At 40.4% G+C, this 18,815-nt stretch overlaps 1 protein-coding gene across 2 annotated transcripts in view; it reads right to left on the minus strand.

Annotated features, from left to right (window-relative positions):
- Positions 1-804: 804 nt before the first annotated feature.
- alcamb (activated leukocyte cell adhesion molecule b) overlaps positions 805-18,815 on the minus strand; it is a 53,829-nt gene continuing 35,818 nt past the window's right edge. The window contains exons 2-16 of one of the 2 annotated variants that reach the window (XM_085430339.1): positions 18,341-18,447; positions 17,910-18,126; positions 17,733-17,797; positions 17,229-17,316; positions 16,817-16,981; positions 12,122-12,246; positions 11,858-11,990; positions 11,433-11,545; positions 11,216-11,342; positions 10,487-10,608; positions 6,391-6,523; positions 5,582-5,611; positions 5,021-5,132; positions 2,620-2,744; positions 805-2,525 (exon numbers count right to left, since the gene is read on the minus strand). In XM_085430339.1, the coding sequence (XP_085286465.1) occupies positions 2,642-2,744; positions 5,021-5,132; positions 5,582-5,611; positions 6,391-6,523; positions 10,487-10,608; positions 11,216-11,342; positions 11,433-11,545; positions 11,858-11,990; positions 12,122-12,246; positions 16,817-16,981; positions 17,229-17,316; positions 17,733-17,797; positions 17,910-18,126; positions 18,341-18,447 (1,640 nt within the window). In that variant the 3' untranslated portion in view covers positions 805-2,525; positions 2,620-2,641. The remainder of the gene's footprint in view (positions 2,526-2,619; positions 2,745-5,020; positions 5,133-5,581; positions 5,612-6,390; positions 6,524-10,486; positions 10,609-11,215; positions 11,343-11,432; positions 11,546-11,857; positions 11,991-12,121; positions 12,247-16,816; positions 16,982-17,228; positions 17,317-17,732; positions 17,798-17,909; positions 18,127-18,340; positions 18,448-18,815) is intronic. The other variant, XM_085430340.1, reaches the window with a different exon arrangement.

The following is an 18,815-nucleotide window of genomic DNA, read 5'->3' on the forward strand; positions in this document are numbered from 1 at the left end:
GGTGGCAGAGTAATGCTGTGGGACAGCTTTGCAGCTTCAAGGTCGGGGGGCTTGCCACAATTGAGAGAAACATTAATTCCAGCGTCTGACAGAAAATCCTGAAGGAGAACATCAGGTCACCGGTCTGAGCTGGAGCTCAGGTTCAGCTGCATTATGCAGCAAGACAAGTCATTCCTAAGATCTGACAGTTTAGTAAGAGATGCACACACAGACACACATACACAAAAAAATTGGGATGGGGTTCAATACCTTTTTCGTGCCACTGTACCTGTTCATCCATATTCATCCTGACATAACACCTACTCCAAAATGTCAAAGTCAATTTCTGGAAGGAGATGGAAACCTGATACTGCAGACATGCTGTAGTAATAATGTCTGTGTAGATCCTGCCCATGGCAAAATCTCAGATGGGTTTTGGATCAAATCCAAAATTCTGCTAAGTTTTGTGGCCAAATATTTTAACTGTTTTTTTGTTTTTTTGAATAATTCATGGAAACAGGACTAAATCCTGCCTTCCTCTAAAAAGACAGATGAAAGGACTGAATATATTTACAATAGTTTCCACTGGTAATAACAACAAAAGGTCAGGTTTTGTAATTTTGTATGTCTAATGCAGGAATATTTTTCAAATTTCAAGACTGAGTCTCATTAACTGTTCCTCAAAACTCATCACTTTCCTTGTTTTCTGCATATTTTCTGCAGTATTGACAGATTTGTTATCACTCAACCAGTCACTGTACATTAACTCTGTGCCGTCAGTGTTTTCTGCGTATGCGTGCGAGTGAAATGAAAAAGAAAGACCCGAACCGTGTTGATTTTTATTTCAAAAGATGACCAGATGAAAAAACGAGAAAAATGATAACAACATAATTAACATTGAGTGGACATAACTGTTCCAAATGTACACTTTATTTTAAACAAAAGTACAAAAACAAACATCAGATATTTACAATACTTGCATGGCAATGTTCACTTTCTTTGGTCAATCTTCCAATCAGATGGTTTTACACAAGGTAGGCAACAAACAGCAGCTTGGAGGTCTGAGATTCTCACATGCTGAATATATTATTCAACCAGACACAGAGCAAACTACCGATGACTCAGAACTTAATGACATTTTTTGTAGAGTCTGCAAGCAATTTATCAGTGGTTTAAATCCGAGACATGAGTTATGTGACCATTATTGAATGCGCCTACCAGGATATTTTAGTCTTGTACAATATAAATAGCAAAAAGGAAAAGTAAAATCACGTACGTCACAACTACATCCTGGCCTCGTTGCTTTTTCAAATTCATTAAATGCTCTTAAGGGACCAAAACCGTGACATGTACAGCTGCAGGTATTCCATCGTATTCTACACAAACTCGACATGAAACATGAACCCTAGTGCACATCACAAACTTAAGCTGTTACAGGTAGATTTTTAAAAGAAGGCAAACATATCGTAAAGGCTACTTTAAGACAAACATCCCGCTCACTGGGTGTCTTTGATTACAGAAGTATGCCACAGCTACAGAATGAACACTCGTACCTCAACACTGATGGAGCACAAACTCATAGAGGAGTTACATAAAAACAACCTTTTCCTTACTACTATTTTTTTTAAAGAAAAGCATGAAAGTGAACTTTATGTTGCTTTCATGCAAAAACAAAAAACACGTGTGCAGCCAAACTACAGCCAATAAAAGAAGGTTTAAACTGTGCTATACATTCTCCCAATAATCTACCTGCTTGTGTCGTTAGGTGGCTACGCTGAATGTAAAGAACGTTGGCGAAAAGACGAGGCAAAATTAATTTTCTCCCCTGGTTACACACAATCAAATAATAATAATAATAATTAAAAAACACCTTTGTGAAACATCATGTCCTTGCTGATATACAACATCTAAAACTAATGCTAATACCCTTAGCCCTTTCAGGATTTTATCAATTTCTCAGCTTTTTTTTTTTTTTTACCTGAATGAACAAACTGAAATAATGATAGAAGTGAATGGATTTATGACCTTGATGTCAAAGGCAGAGGTTGTTTGAGTGTGATGAGGTGAAATAACAAAAAACAAAGCAGAAAAAAACCAAACTATGGCAGTAATGTCCCTTGGTCCCTGCTATGTCCCGAGGGCCGAAAAAGTCGAACACAGACTAACGCTGGCCTACACATCCTTACATCAAAGGCAACTGGTCTAGTAGTGATTTTGCATTTTCTCAGCTTTCCAATTTCCATTCTAACAAACATGAATCCTAATAGTAGACAGGTTTACACATGTATCAGTAGTGCAGACAGGCTATGTATATCACATACAGTATCCATTCTTTTTTTTTTCTTTTTCTTTTTTTTTTAGGAATGGGAGGAGTGAGGGGTTGATGGGCTTGGGGAGATGTTTGGATATGCTTTTTTTGTTTGTTTTTAGTAAAATTCTCCCTGAAACCAAATCCAAACGGTCTTCATCCCAGTGTACACTCTTTCCCCCCCCTCCCTCCCTAAAGACAGAGGTGAAGAGAAATGTGCAAAAGTTCCACGTTCTCACTGGAAGGGAAAGATTAAAAATGTCTTATTAATTTTTTTGCACAACTTTTTACGTCAAACTCTTTATGTGCATGGTGGAAATGTCTTGCTCTACCTTTCGCATCGCCGCTGTTTCTTTACACCTCAGCTTTTTGGCTGTTTTCCTCCACTTTCTCCTCCAGCTTTTTCTCCTCCTCGGAGGACCCGCACTCCTTCTCGCCGGTCTTCCAGCTTCCTTGCCTGTTTCGATTAAAACAGTCGTTTATTAACCGGTCCTTGCATGATGATATGACGGTGTGACTGCTTACTACACGTGTGCAGAACTCACGGTATAAACTGCCCACTTAGGCTAAAGGGAAGCTATCCATCTACAGCTGCTGTGTACTTACACTATAGTTCACAATCAATCAAGAGCAAACTCCTTTAATTTGGCAAATGGAAGACTGATTAACAAGCAAGCAAAATGGAGCACTGCCCAGGTACCCAAGCCCTTAATAGTCCTTAAAAGCCTACATTAACCGCAATGATTTTTTTATTTATTTTACCATGTATTTTAATTTGTTAATTCATTTGAAGGAACTGCCAAAAGTAAGATTAGAAGATCAATACTACCCGTATACAAGGTTAGAATAGGATGAATAGTGAAACGGCGAGTCTGGCTGTGTCCAAACTCTAGTTGTACAAAAATACTCGACCACATCTCCTAATCTTTTAATTCAAGTGTTTATGTTCTACAGGTATATGAAACAGAGCACCTGTCCAATATGTCTTTATAAATATTTGTAAAGGAATTCAAGGAGCTTGTTATAAAGATCTCACTGAAGTTTAGTGTGCTTATGTGATAGTATAACACAAGTTGCACCAACGTTGTGAAATCTCTTCCTCCTGGATATTCCACAATCATCTGCAAGTGTTATTATTGCAAAGTGGAAGCATTTAGAAACCACAGCTACTCAGTGCAGTCGCTGAGTGCTGAGGCGCCTGGTGCGTGAAAGCCGACAACGCTCCGGTGACTCAATAGTCTCAAACCTCGTCTGGCTTGTAAACTAAATTTCCACATTAGCCACTTGTTTCCGTCTCTTTGAGTGTTAATGTTAAGTCCAACTTTATATTTACTGCACAGATCTGAGAGCGACATCAGTTTTCTTGTAACTCTCAGCTATGGCTAATTGGAAAATTTATTCAAGTACATCAACAGCTGAATAAATTACTGCTTCTATTAACTGGTCTTGGATGAAAATTAAATTTTGAGTTAATTGCTTTTATTTTAGTATCCTCATATGGTCCGTATCTCATATTTTAAAACAGAGCATTTAATCAAATATCCATTTGTTTATAAACTAAAAACCTCATGCCAAACAGTGTTATTCCAGCAGTAGAGAACTGCTTTTTGAATTATACATGTTGTTGGCAAGAGGAGTTCATATCAGAAGCTACATTAGGTATGCCTGTTCAGTTTCTTGTTAATACAAATATTTAATCAACCAATCACATGGCAGCAAGTCTATGTATTTAGGCATGTAGACATGGCTGCTGAAGTCCAAACCGGGCATCAGAATAGGGAAGGTGATTTAAAAGTGACTTTGCGCGTGGCTCGGTTGTTGATGCCAGATGGTCTGATTTCACAAACTGCTGATCTGCTAAGGTTTTCCCAAATTTGAAAAAAAAAAAAAAAAAAAATCTCCAGTTATGTGCAGTTCTTTGAGCAAAAACGTCCTGGTGATGCCAGAGGTCAGAGGAAAACGGTCAGGCTACTTCAAGCTGATAAGAAGACAACAGTAACTCAAATAACCAGTTCTTACAACCAAGGCATGCAGGAGCGCATCTCTCAATTAACAAAATGCCTAATGTAGAAGCAGATGGGCAACAGCAGCAGGAGACCACGCTGGATGCCATTCCTGTCAGCTAAGATCAGGAACCTGAGGCTATAGTTTGTAAACTCTCACCAAAATTGGAAAACAACAACCCGATGATTGGAAAAAATGTTTCCTCCTCTGATGAGTCTCAATTCCTGCTGCGCCGTTCAGATGGTTACGGTCTGAATTTGGCATAAATAACATTGATTCATCCTGCCCTGTTAAATGGCTCAGGCTGCTGGTGGAGGGTTAATGATGTGGGAGATATTTTTCCTGGCACACCTTGGCAGAACCTACATGGTGCTGTCATGTCGATATAGACTAAAACCTCAGAGGAATGTTTCCTGTTAAGAATTAAGGCAGTTCTGAAGGCAAAGGAGGGCGTCCAGTACTATTAAGGTGTACCTAACAAGTCGTTATGCGCATAATTACTTTCTGCTACATGAATACTACATATACCTGCATGTAAAGTGCAGGTATGCAATGTTTTTGAATCTAAATAAAATATGTTTAACTGGAAATAGAAAAGGACGTTTTAGCAAATCAGAATAACCACGATGCATGAACATAGTAATCTCATGTTCATTTTATCTTGTTGGGTTACTGGTGAATTTTATGAACACTTTTATGTAGCAGCTTTTGTTTAAATGTGCTTCTTACTTGGATTTCTTCGAGTAAACCCAGTATGCCAGTCCTATAACCAAAGTGGCGATGAGGAGACCCACTATAACACCAACCACCAATCTGGTTTGGTCGCTGTCTTCCGACTGATCTGTAGAGAAAGACAAAACAGAAATATCAGAGGCGTGAGTGTCATGTTTCTGTATGCTGCTCCAGTCTGGACAGAAAAAAAAATACTCTGGTGTGCATTAAATGCATTGATGAATGGACACATCCGCACTGTGCATGATTATGACTCATTGATTTGAATGTTAATGGGAGCAGTCCCCACTTTAATCTCGTCAATGGGACTATGAACAATGTTGGCATCTTGTCAGGATGCTGGTAGCTCCATTCCTCCTACTGCTTCACAACTATATTTATTTAAAAGAAGCGCACTGTCTAAACATTGTTTTTTCTGCTCTACAGTCCAAGGTGACACTAAAGATAAATATTTGATAAAGAGCCGTCTTTTAGTGAGCAACATTCGATTCCCCCATAGACTTTCGTCAACCCACTTTCTACTGTTTCTTTACAAGAAGGAAGACCGCGCCAACTTACCTTGTTTATCCATTCTCACCTCCTCAATTACTGAAATCAGATATGAAATAACATTAACGTCCAACCGAAATGAAGGGGGGGGAAAAAAAACAAAACAAAAAAGCAAGCTTGAAAAATTACTACTCTACATCTACTCGACTTTGCATGCAAGAGGTTCCAAGAGGGAACAGATTAAATCCAGCATCCCAACATACACCCACTGAGCGAGGGGGGGGGGGAGAGAAAAGAACGATGTGGAAATGCCATCCCAAACACACAGGAATGAGGAGGCAAGAGAGAACAAATGGTGATATAAACACACTTGGATACCGTCAGACAAGAGTGTGGACTAAGTGCTAAGTGCATGCACTAATTACAGTTAGACAGTGATGGTGAGAGTAAAAAGGCTGGACTTTAATAGACAACTACCACCAATACATAAAGTTCTTGAAAGACGTACTAGTGTTTGTGTATGTTTGATACATTGTGTATTTAACAGTGTTTTTTTCCTGCTTACTCATCAGTGGACTATAAATCCTAAAATAACAACTGATTTTAACTAATTGCCCTTATGGCCACCAAATTGGTGTGCAACGACGTGACTCCACACACGCTACAGACAATCCCAAACTGGGTGGATTTACCCTGGTGTACATACCTGCTACAATATTGTCGTTTTGTCAAAGCATGTAAACATGATGCCAAGTTAACATGCAGATGAGAGTTAGTAAGAACAGTAGGAAAACACTTAGGAAGGCAGATTAGTGACTTCATGAAAGAAAAATGAAGCCGACAGAGGTAAAAGGACCAAATTATGACTTTGTACTTACAAGAGGACACATTTATAGCTCTGGAATCATTGCCAAGACTATTGGTCACTGTACAGTGGACAGTTAGATTTGCAGAGGGCACAACTTTGATCTTGTGTGTAATCTTTCCATTGACGAAAGGACTTTCACCAAGCTGAGTAACGAGAGAGAGAGAGAGAAGAAACAAATGTTAATAGTTGCACATCTGATCCGGATGATTTGAAGAAGATTTGCACCATGAGGGGGCGATGTTGGACCAGTAAGTGAGTCAGTCCTTGCATGACAAAGAAACAGCGTGTGTGCCTCTGGGATATAGACTCCTGAGTCTCAGAGGAAAACCCCAGACACAAAGACAAACTGCCAACACCCTTTGCACATCCTCTGCATATACAAAAGGATGTTGCATTCTTGTAAATACTTATTACTGATCCCGTATTCAAGTCTTCACATTTTTCTGAATGGGGGGCGGTGGGATTAAATTGCTGAAATGTGTTACTTTCAAAATGCATTTTTATTTCCTGACAGAGTTCCGTGTATTTTTTTTTTTGGAGTAAATTAAAGATTTTAAGGTTCCTCTCGTGGTTAGACAATGACTGAAAGGGCTGAGGAGAACTGCAACCATCCTGCGCACACCCCCAGGTTTATGTGTAATTCACACCGCTTCACTGAGTGACTCTGCTATCAGTGCGCACACAGGTAGACTGTGGAAACAAAAGAAGAAGAAAAAAAGAGGCTCCATTTAAAAAACAGACAATTTTTGTTCTCGTGACAGGCTGCTGGAAAATACTGTTTGAGCCTCGGGGAAAATGAAGAAATGTACTCTTTCGAAACACTGACCACAACAGCCTGGACCAGATAAGTTCACAAGTGTGACAGCTGGGGAAAATACTAACAGTGCAAACTGCCATGCACAAAACAGGGGGTATTCATTCACTGTGCAGCAAAAAGGGAAAAAGTAAAGAAAAGCAAGAGCTGTCTCTGGACAAAGACAATAGTAGGAGGCTTAAGCACACAGCCTCTGTTTAGCCACACCTTCACATTTCTGCTGGTGATACACTGAGGTTCGCTGTAAGACAAATGCCACTATGTTTTAAACTCATGCAACTCTATTGATGTTTTTATTCCATATTCACAACCATCTGCTCCCTATCAGGCTCTTAATGAAGCTGAAAGTGGACCTAAATTCTCCTTATAAACCATCTATTGGCTACTTTGTAGAGGACATTCAGACGTTGTAATCTAAAGACGTCAATGAAATAGTTACTGCAGCACAAACCTGTTGCCATCTTATATAGGAGGACCACTGTGAGGATGAATTTCTATGACAACCAGTATTGATTCACCAACAAAGGAGTAATGCTTTCAAGGGAAAATAGGACAGAAACACTCAAAGCATTCTGAATGATTTTATATGGCTTGAAAACCTCACTGCAGTCTCAAGAGTGTCTCGAGGTGGAGGAGGGCGGGGTGTGGAGGTCATTTGTTAAAGCCGATACCCATCTTGTTATTTTAACAAATAAATTGCTACACCCAACTGCGACTGAAAACAGGCGCGTTAACAAGCACATGGGGGGAAACTTTTTCCGTAAGTGCCACTGAGAAATCGCCTTGTCATGACTGGTTTCCAACTACCCTGGATGGCAATGATGATGAATTCTGTTGTCCTGTGACTGATATTAGACGTCACCCTGTAGCAGTTTCATATACAGGTACAGATACAATAGTCATCTTCACTGCTGTTATTACTGTGGTTATCTACTAATTGGAAGGTTGGCGGTTCGATCCCTGGCTGGCCCTGGCCAAGTATCCTTGGGCAAAATACTAACCCCAAGTTGCTCTCTGATGCATCCATCCATGTGAATGTTTAATAGAAAAGCACTTAATAGAAAAGCGCTATATAAGAACTCATCCACTTGAGTGATTTCAGTATTAAAATTATAATCTCATGATAAATTAAACAAACAAAACAAGTTGATGTTTTTGGGGGAATAGTCTGTACAGGCATTTAAATGAGCTTTTCTTATATGGTAGTTTTATTATTTGTGGTGGAGTTCACCATGGATATGATTCTGACAGGCACCCACTTTTAGACTCAAAAGTAATTGGACAATTGAACGATGAGCAGTTTCACAGCCAAATGAGACCCATTCCCTTGTTATTCCATGACAAATTAAGCAGACGAAAGATCTGGGGATGATTCCAAGTGTTGCATTTCCTAAGTTTCCCCTGGCAGTCTCTAAATGCGGTCCAAAGAGATGAAAAAAAAACCCCAAAACATACCTATCAGAGCGATAGCAAAAACTTTACAAGTGGCAAACTCAACAGTCGGCTACATTCTTAAAACAAGAAGGAATCATAGATTCCTTCTCAGAAGCTCAGAAGCTAACTAAAGTGGATGAATGCAAAGTCTTTCCTTGTTTAAAAAAAGCTTTCTCAACTTCATAACCAAGTCAAGAACACTCTCAAGAATGACTTGTAGCCACCCAACAAGCAAAATGTTTGGTTTTCTACTAAAAAGAAGCCCTGAATTTGCAATGTGCTGACAGCAGCTATGCTCGCACTGTGTAAAAACAAACACATCTCGCTCACGACCCTGGTGTAGATTCCATAAACAAGTTTACCTTGAGTACCAGAAGGTACATTGATATTTTCACCATTTCACAAGATTTGATTTTGTTAACGGTATACATCGATCCCGAAGGACCTGCTTTTAGCTGTGTTCAAATTCACAGAATCTTGTGAAGCCTCTGAGATGTATGTCATCACCATCCACAGAGCAATCTTTGCCATAACAGAAGCAATAACTGCCTGCATTTATCTTGGGGAAAAAACACTTGTAGTTTGTTCTGATGGGACAATAAACTGAAGACTTCACACAACTGTAAGCGTGGCGCTAATGCACGTTTTCTAATACCGGTAATACAGTATTTTTCCTTTCATGGCTCTTTAAGTCTGACACAGTTTTTTTTCTGAGGATTTTCTTTTGTGCCAGCACTAGGGATGGGTATCGAAAACCGGTTGGAAGTGTTTGCCAAACGATTCTCTTATCGATTCCAGTCGCCCCGAATGACGTCACCACGTTGCGGAGCGTCATTTACCTGGCAGGGCGCCTAAGCAGCTCAAACGCTCAAAAGTTTGGCAACTTGCAGTACTTGCAAAGTAGATATTTCATTTAAGGGAGGAAACGCTACGAATATGCAAAAGCATTTGCTCACAAAACACACGATGACCTTAAATGAATGTCGTGTTTTTAATTCCGCTCCGGACTCGTGAATCTCAACCCAGCAGCAGCGGTAACGTTTGCACGTCCTCTCCCGTTAATGTGGCAGGTAAATAATCAACTAACGGTGCATATTATGTTAGCGCAATCTGCCTTATTACAAAACCTGCCATTACTGTGCATTTAGATAACCATGATGAGAGAGACAGAGTCTGGTTGGCTCAGATGCTGGCAGTTCTCACTGCAGTCTACCGGTAGCGTCTCCTTTCAGGCCAGGATAGACGAATGTCACCGAGCAGTGACTAAGCTTGTGATAAAACGCTTGCACCCATTTGCCACAGCAGATGATTTTCGGTAAGTGAATGTGTTTAATTGCAGGCAGGGACATTACTAGATATTCTTGTGTAATTGCTACAGAATAATTTATGTTATACTTTGTTATTGCTACAGAAGAATATTTATTTTATCATTTTACATTTACAATTTTTTTTCCTGGGGACCCTGTGACACCCCATTGGCTGTGGATCTCTTAAGATCTCCCTGCTGGGTTTGTAAGGCCATGTTACTCCTAAATTTCTATCTTGTTCAAAGAGAAGATATAAAACAAAGTTCTAAGCTAATCGACCTTAGTGTTCTCCTTTTTTAAAAAGAATCAATAAGAGAATCGATAAAGAATCGAATCGTTAAACAGAATCGAAAATGGAATCGTAATCGTGAAAATCTTATCAATACCATCCCTAGCCAGCACAGGAGGAGCGAACACATAAAACAAATCTTTTATGTACTGTTAGGAAGAATTAATAGATATGACCTTCAGAAACTGCAACAATTATCCAAGGATAAATTTCCTGCAATTCTGATAATAGGTAAACTTCCAAGCACGTAAAGGGTACATACCACGGTGCCATTAATGCTCCAGGAAACAGCTGGCTTTGGAGAGCCTTCAGCCTCACAAGTCAAGACTTTATGTTGGCCGTCATTACTGCGATTTTTGAACAGGCTCTTTACAACTGCAGGACCTGTAAGGGAACACATGTGTTATAAAGCTCGATTTATCATGGTTTAATCCGATCCACCGGCACATCTAAATATGACTGAGGAAAGGAATTTCTTAGAGAAATCATTTTATATTCGCTGTCCTGCCAAGAGTTAGATGAGCAGATGAATACCACTCTCATGTCCCTATGAGTCTAGAGTCATTAGCCATTTGGCTGAAAACTAGAAGTAAAGAAAATCAGCGAGCCAGTCCAAAGGAAAATAATCCCACTAGTGCCTCCAAAAATCAGCAATTAGCATGCTCTGTCTTGTTTATTTTTCAAAATTTGTACAGAAAATAAAGTGTAAAAACAAGATGTAGCTGCGAGTAACCATCTGGAGTCTGATTAAACTGTTAAAATAACTTTTTTAACCACTGATTTTTATATGAATTAAAAAACAACAACGCATATTTAATTAATGCGTTAGCTTTAAGCTGATAGTTTTTACCCTTAGACAAAGTCAGGCTGTTCCATCCATTCTTAAACTTCACAAACTGCCTGTTGGCTGCATACCTTAACTAACTTCAAATATGAGACAGAGTGGTACCAGTTTTCTCTCCCTGCGTAAGACTTTTCTTCAAACCCTTACCTTCGACAGTAAGATCAAAAGAAGCTGTCCGGGTGATGTGTCCAACTGTCACCGTCCACTCATAGCGACCAGAGTCCGAGTAACCGAGCTTGGTAAAGTTGGGCTGTTTGCCCAGTTTAGCATTATTCTGAAATAAATCCAAGAGAATATCGGCGCTGTCAATAACAAGCACAAACCCCAATGATTGGAGCTTTGTTATATAAAAGATCACTTCTACCTTTGTCCAGGAGACCTCTGCCTTTCCGGAAGAATCAATCTGAAGACTCAGATTCAAGGCTTCGCCAGCGCGCTTGACAATATTCCCAGAGGGGCTTAAATTGATGTCTAAGTCTGAAAAGAGGAGAGGATGGCAGAAAGATGGTTCAGAGGCCTGTTAAGGGTCAAAACATTTCTGTTGTTAACCATATAACTCTGCACTTGGCTCACAGCCCTGCAGATGCAGCTTATTAGAAGCAGTGCGGCTGACACAACAATTTCTCCCCAAATCAGAAGAAGACAGTCTTGCAAAGAGAGATATTAGGACTTTCATAACAAATAAGACTGCAGGGAGAAAAGATAATTATTTGGATACAGATGCAGATGTGTGGGGTAAAATTGCAGTAATTTCTACTTCTAGAGAAATGATTATTTTTGTCTTCTTACAGGTGACGGTGATGTTCCTGGTCGCTTCCATGGACGTGTCATCAGTTAGGGAGCATTTGTATTCACCGGTGGCGTCGCGTGAGACATTCGCGATGGTGTAGGTATCCGTGTTTTCCACGGTCACCAGCTCCCCCTGCAAAAACAGTGAAAACAGCAGCATTTCATTTACGTTGCTGAGGATAAAAGACTGAATAAATACATTTTAGATGAAGTAAGCACTAGTTTGGATGAACAGAAGGAATTTCAAAGCTTTTAATGAGATACCTTAAGGTGAAAGTTAAAGCTGGTAGGAGCTGGGTTACCATCTGCCACACACTTCAAAGTCAAGTTGTCTCCCTCTTTAAGCTCTTTCTGAGGACTGACCTCAAGCATGATGTTCTCCGTGGAGTCTGTGCAGAAAACAGGAGCAAGAAAGTCAGAGGGGCGAGGGTGGATGGTGTAACAAGTGGAGCGTGCTCCCCAACCAGCTGAATGCAATGGGGACTGCACTCATCCACTGTGTCAGCACGCTACAGAGAACTCTAACTTTGTGCCTCACTATTGGTTATGACCAACTTCAAAATGCAGCAGAGGAGGTGGTTGAATTGCAGTCATAATCTGAGGCACTCAACCAAACAATCCTTTCAAAGCTCAATGTTTCTGCTCCATCTAAGGCAAACTCTTTCAAGAATTTCTTGAAAGAAAATGTTCCAGCACTGATAAGTTCTACTCTGGGCCGTGTTGAGCAGGCAACTTCAATATTTAATGCTGCACTCGGTATAAATCTCAGAATCCACACCTCATTTTTCAACTTTCACCATCAAAAGGTGCCGTTACCCGTGTCTGTCTCGACTGGAAGTGAGAGAATTATAGAAAAAAAAATGTTAATGCACTCGCAAAAACCACAGGCACCGTCTGATTACAGTTGTAAAACGTCTCTTGGTCTTCTTGTGGATCACGAGTTGCTGCTGTGTTACACGTGTGATGTGCAAGAAGCTTGACTTCAATTAAAAAGGGACACTTTTATTCTCTTTCACTCCATTTTGAAATTCTTGTCATGCCATATTAACCCTCCTGCCATCCTTTAAAAAACTCACACCCATCACCCTAGGGACCATTCTCAGCCACGCCATAAAAAGACCATATATCCATATTTTATTCCACTTTAAATTAGCCAACCTTGTAAAACTACTTCTCCCTGAAATATTCATGTAAAGTTTTAATTATATTTTCGTTGTTTTAACCCTTCAAATCCCAGTGTTATTACATGAGCGCCCTGTGTTATAAGCCCCAAAAACCAAAAAACGAAACTAAATATTTCCACAAAAAACCAGTTGAAGTAATATGTGATTGTCATTATAAGTAGGCCTTTAGATGGACCAAAGATTGGCACCAACATACATTTTGACCTGCCATTATTTTTTTTGCATTTTTTTTGCAATTTAAAAATTAAAACTTCAAGGCCCTGAGTCTTCATTGACATCCAAGAAAAGAAGAAAAAATAAAATCATATGATGATAATTTGGGGTTGAAAAATAGCATTTATAATGGAAGTCAATGGGCAGAAAATGGTCCCCAGGGTGATGGGTGTGGGGATTTCTGCTGCTCAGCCATTTTAGGCTGATTTAAGGAATTCACACTGGAATATTAACATTGACAGGTAAAAACTATCCTGTGGCAAGTTTGGTTATATTCCACTGAACACAGTGGAAATGGCAGCCATTTAACACATAGCAGTGGCACAAAAAGGTCCCAAGAAGGCAGGAGGGATAAATAAGCTGTTTTCTCACCAAAAAGCAACATTTCATCAACAGCAAAGTTTCATCGACGGAAACATACTTTAATTATTGATGTTCTAGAAAAGAAAACAGCATCAGTGATTCATTTGTGTCAATACTTAAAAAATGTGAATAAAACATGTTTGTAATTCTCATCGCGGTGGAGGAAACACAGACGTCAGTGAGGAGAATATTAAACGAAACAACCTGAAATAAAACCGTGTAGCCAGAGAGAGAAAAAACGCCCAGTTCTATGTCCTCTTTAAAACTTTATATACATTCACACAGCACCTTCTTCCTTCAAGCTTGCACCAAATCACAGTACTGCATAAAGGTCCACCTTTCTTTGTGTTCTGCTAGAAAAACGGCAAATAAGGGCAGCGATTTATTAAAACTTGCAAAACTGAATAGAATAGAAAAGCAGTACTTAGGCCAACATAGCCTGAAATCTCAAGGTAAGCTTTCTTCTAATTTCTTTAAATAGTCTTCAGGAATAGCTCATGAATGACATTCAAAGGTCGTCTTTGGATGTTGGCTGCCTTTTGTTCCGTTCTCTGTCAAGATGATCCAACACTGCTTCAATGATGTTGAAGTCCGGAGAATCTGGGGAGGCCAATCCATGATGGATAGTGTGTGTTTTTCTATCCAGGTATGGTTTTACTGCATTGGCGGTGTGTTTGAGATCCACTGTGTTTTACAGATGGCTCCTGACCTTCTCTGTACACACTGACAATGATTTGAACCAAACATTTTAAATTGCTTCATTAGATCTTTTGCCGCTGATTTCGGTTTTCTTCTTTAATTTGGCACACCTCAGCTTTTTCTCTCTGTTTCCCTTCCTTAAGAATGACTTGACCGAAGAGCCAGACATCTGTTTGGTCTCACATACTTGCCTGTTTCTTAAAGGCATGACTTTCATACACTGTTCATCTGCTATAGATGGTTTTTTATGCCTGTTACCTCTCATTTTGGCTGCCACTTGTCCACTTTCCTCAAATTTTTTTAGGACACACTGCACACCAAGCCATTGTATACCAGGTTTCCAGCTAGTAGCTCTCTGGGTATTGCTCTGTTGGCACAATAATGCTTCAAATTCAAATTCAAATTCAAATTTTATTTGTCACGTACACAGTCATACACAGTACGATATGTAGTGAAATGCTTGGACAACTGCTCGTGACCTAAAGAAAACAAAAAAGGAAAAGGCTATGAATAAGATAGGAAATAAATATGAAAAATTAAAAAGGGTAAATTTAACTAGGAAGGAATAGAATATAAATTAAGGTTAAAAATGAAATAACTGTACAACACAAATTAGAATGAAGGGTAAATTTAACTGGGAAGAATAAGATAAAATATATAAATTAAAGTTGAAAATAAAATAACTGTACAACAAAATACACAATACACAATATAGAACTATATAAGAATGTATGAAGAAATCTAAATATAAATAAATATATACACAATAACAGCAGCTGTACAAGTATTAACCGGAAATGAAGAATATAGTGACCAGTGTTGTGCAAAACCAAAGTCCAGAAAGTCCAGTGTGTGTGTAAGAACCATATGTGTGGGTCAGTACTGTGTGGTGGTGTGATTGAGAGACCGTATCGCCTGCGGGAAGAAGCTCCTCCTCAGTCTCTCTGTGTTGGTCTTCAGGGAGCGGAATCGCTTTCCTGACCTCAACAGAGAGAACAGTCTGTTGTTGGGATGGCTGAGGTCCTTCACGATCTTCCTGGCCTTGGTCCGGCACCGCCTGCTGTAGATTGAGTGCAGGTCAGGGAGCTCGGAGCGGATGGTGCGCTCAGCTGACCGCACAACCCTCTGTAGAGCTCGTCTGTCCTGCATGGTGCTGTTCCCGAACCAGGTTAAGATGTTTCCCGTCAGGATGCTCTCTATGGTGCACGAGTAAAAGTTCCTGAGCACCTTGGAGCGCAGTTGGAAGTCTCTCAAGCGTCTGAGGTGGTAGAGACGCTGTCGGGCCTTTTTCACCACGGTGTTGATGTGACAGGACCATGACAGGTCCTGCGTGATGTGAACTCCGAGGTATTTGAAGCTGTCCACTCTCTCCACTGGGCACTCGTTGATGACGGGGGTCTGGTAGTTCCTCTCCTGCTTAGTGCTGAAGTCCACTATCAGCTCCTTTGTCTTACTGACGTTTAGAAGGAGGTTGTTCCTCTGGCACCAGTTCTCCAGATTCCTAATCTCCTTCAGGTAGGCCGTCTCGTTGTTATCAGAGATCAGGCCCACCACGACGGTGTCGTCAGCAAACTTGATGATGGTGGTGGAGCTGGTAGTGGCCACACAGTCATATGTGTACAAAGAGTACAGCAGGGGGCTCAGAACACACCCCTGGGGGGCTCCAGTGCTGAGAGTGGTGGAGGCTGAGACATGTCCGCCCATCCTTACTGCCTGTGGTCTGCCAGTTAGGAAGTTGGAGATCCACTGACACATAGATGAGCTGAGTCCCAGATGCTCCAGCTTGGTGGTGAGTGTGGAGGGAATTATGGTATTAAATGCAGAGCTGTAGTCTATGAAGAGCATTTTAACATAATTCCCCCTTCTAGTGTCCAAGTGAGTGAGTGATGTGTGGAGGAGATATGTCATTTTGTGTTATCTTTGGCATTTTTTGACTGAAAATGAGTGAACAAGCAACCCACTGCTTGTAATCAAAATACAGAATAATACCTGTCTGGTCATAGCTGGTCATTAATTCCCAACCACAGCAGAGGGGAGAATTTTCATGGCTCTCCTTTCTTTGCATAGAGTGAAGGTCCTTGTTGTAAGTTAAGCTCCAGCGTTTTGACTCTATATAGTTTGTGTTATAGTATATTGTGGATAATTCACAGAGTTTTAAGCAGCATTATTATGTTGTGCCTTGGCTACAACAGCTTGCTACAAATATCTTTGCAACAGTTAGTTACAAATGAGGTGCTAAAACAATCCTCTGATACAGGCACATTGTATAGTTTTGTCCTGCTACAGGCAGTGGATTACTGAGACTTTCAAGCTGAAGTAGAATATTGTGGGTGTTTGAGTGGGTGTCGTTTTCAGGATATGGCATGTAGTTTAGACAGAGCGTAAACTTTCAGAGATTTCATGATGATCATCTTGCATTTTAAACCCTTTCTTTGAATTTACAGACAAAAAAACGAAATCAAAATAAAAGGTTTTAGACAAAGTACGCTCAACGACTCACAGGTAATAGTAAAGTTCATGGAAGAGGATTCCAGCGGTAGACCGTCAGCACGGCATTTGAACCTGGCGCCTGTGTCTTCCTTCATTGCAGAATACTCGAGTGTGGAGGTAGTGGTCGAGAGGCCGGTACTAGATTCTACCACAACAGAAACTTTGATGGAAATCCCTAGACAGAAAACAAACAAGCACTGTCTGAAAACTCTAACAAGGAAAAAAATGTGCAATGACCAAAACACTGCACACAGTCATGAGCCGCGCCGTCATGAGAGTGCAGCACAATTCATCACAGCAGAATAATTTACAGCAACTGTCCCTGTCAGAGAGAATAAAACCATCTGTGTATGCAATATTCATAAATGTCAAATATATTTTTTTAGAACTCAAAGACAACAAAAGGGATGGTGAACGCTCACCTTTCCCATCAGCCTCCAGAGGTTTATTGTTCTTGAACCATGTGATGTTTGCAGGTGGGTTGGCATCTTTTGCAACACAATTTCCAAGCTGCAAAGCAAAAAAAGGGAAAAAAAAGTGAGAAACAGGCAAGAAAAGCACTCAAAGGATGAATAAAAAAATGCATTTCATGACTATTTTTAAATGACCAAACATATGAGAAAATGAGCTTTTTGTTAATGCCACTCTGGTATTTGAGGACTAAACAGTTTTCCATGCAATAGACCATGAAATGCCTAAAGCATTTGTAAAGCCCCTCAAATCCTTTGGGTCTTTTAATTGTAGCACAAGCGAGATTTCTACTCTTTACTAATTCATGAGAATCACTTCAAAGAAGTCATTACTACAATAACAGGCACCATCTCTGTTAGGCCTCAAGATACGTTAGCTCAAGTAAGGGATTTCCCTTCATGACTCATTGCTTAAAATAATGTCGGCATTAAAATGTTTATCATTAAAAACTCCACCTTAGTAAGTCTTCCAATCTCTAGCTCCTCTGCTTCTCCAGAAATCTCCAACTTTGCCGGCAACTCTGCAGTTGAGGGAAAAAAAACAGTGTGAATGGAAAGGCTGGGTGTTGCTTGTGTCAGTCACAGCACTTGAACGAGTGCATTTCGACAATTTTTCAGCTAATTCAGACTCACTGTGAATTAGGACATTAACTGGGTATTCGAACACGTCTCCGCCGGTCACCACCATGCAAGTGAAAGTCCGCTGGTCGCTGAGCTTGGCGGCAGAGATCAGCAGGCTGGAGTTTTTGTCCATGCTCACACGGACCTTGTATTCATCAGTGGCGCTGATTGAGACATTCTGGTTTTTCTGCTTGACCAGCAGGTATCCTGGAACTCCATCCCCTTTGTCCTGGAGAGCAGAGCGCGCTTGTTATGTGTCGCTCGCATATGGCACTGGCTTCGTGTTCACAATAAAAGCATGCACTGTTCATGCGGTGTCATATGGAGGGACAGATGCATGGTCTAATGCACTCAGACTGGGCGTGGTTCGACTTCAGACACAGTAAGTGGGCCTTAGACCTACTTTGCCATTTTGAGAACAACTGATCTCCAGTGTGACTTACATATTTCCATTTAGTGATGGCGATGTCTTCTGCCTTTATGGCTCCACTGTTGCATGGGATCTTGAGCATTTCCCCATACTGGCCAATAATAGGCTCCAAAGAGGTGACTGCAAAAGAGAAACACCAAAGGCACATTTTCAATTGCTTTCTAAGAATGGCTAATCTGGTCACCTGCAACACAGAACGAATTATTAGGACAGAAAATGAAAATGCTTATTATTCTGAATGCTTTGCAGCGCCTCCTGTTTGCATACTGACATTTATCAGCACCACTTAGTGCTCGCCTAAACACACGAGGACAGCAGTTTCTATAGAGTTCTGCTAATTTTTCAGCTCCCTTGGGAAAAAAACAACAACAACAACAACAACAACCTTTCCTGTCCTAAATCTCATTCAAAACATTGCCATGGAGACAAAATGTTCAAGAGGGCAAGAGGGGGATGGGAGGGGGGTGCCAGGCGAAGTGTCTCAATGG

This window comes from Copadichromis virginalis, linkage group LG14 (genome assembly GCF_057382275.1).
Source record: "Copadichromis virginalis isolate Kocher_CV1m ecotype Utaka linkage group LG14, C_Virginalis_male_GT1.1, whole genome shotgun sequence".
NCBI lineage: Eukaryota > Metazoa > Chordata > Actinopteri > Cichliformes > Cichlidae > Copadichromis > Copadichromis virginalis.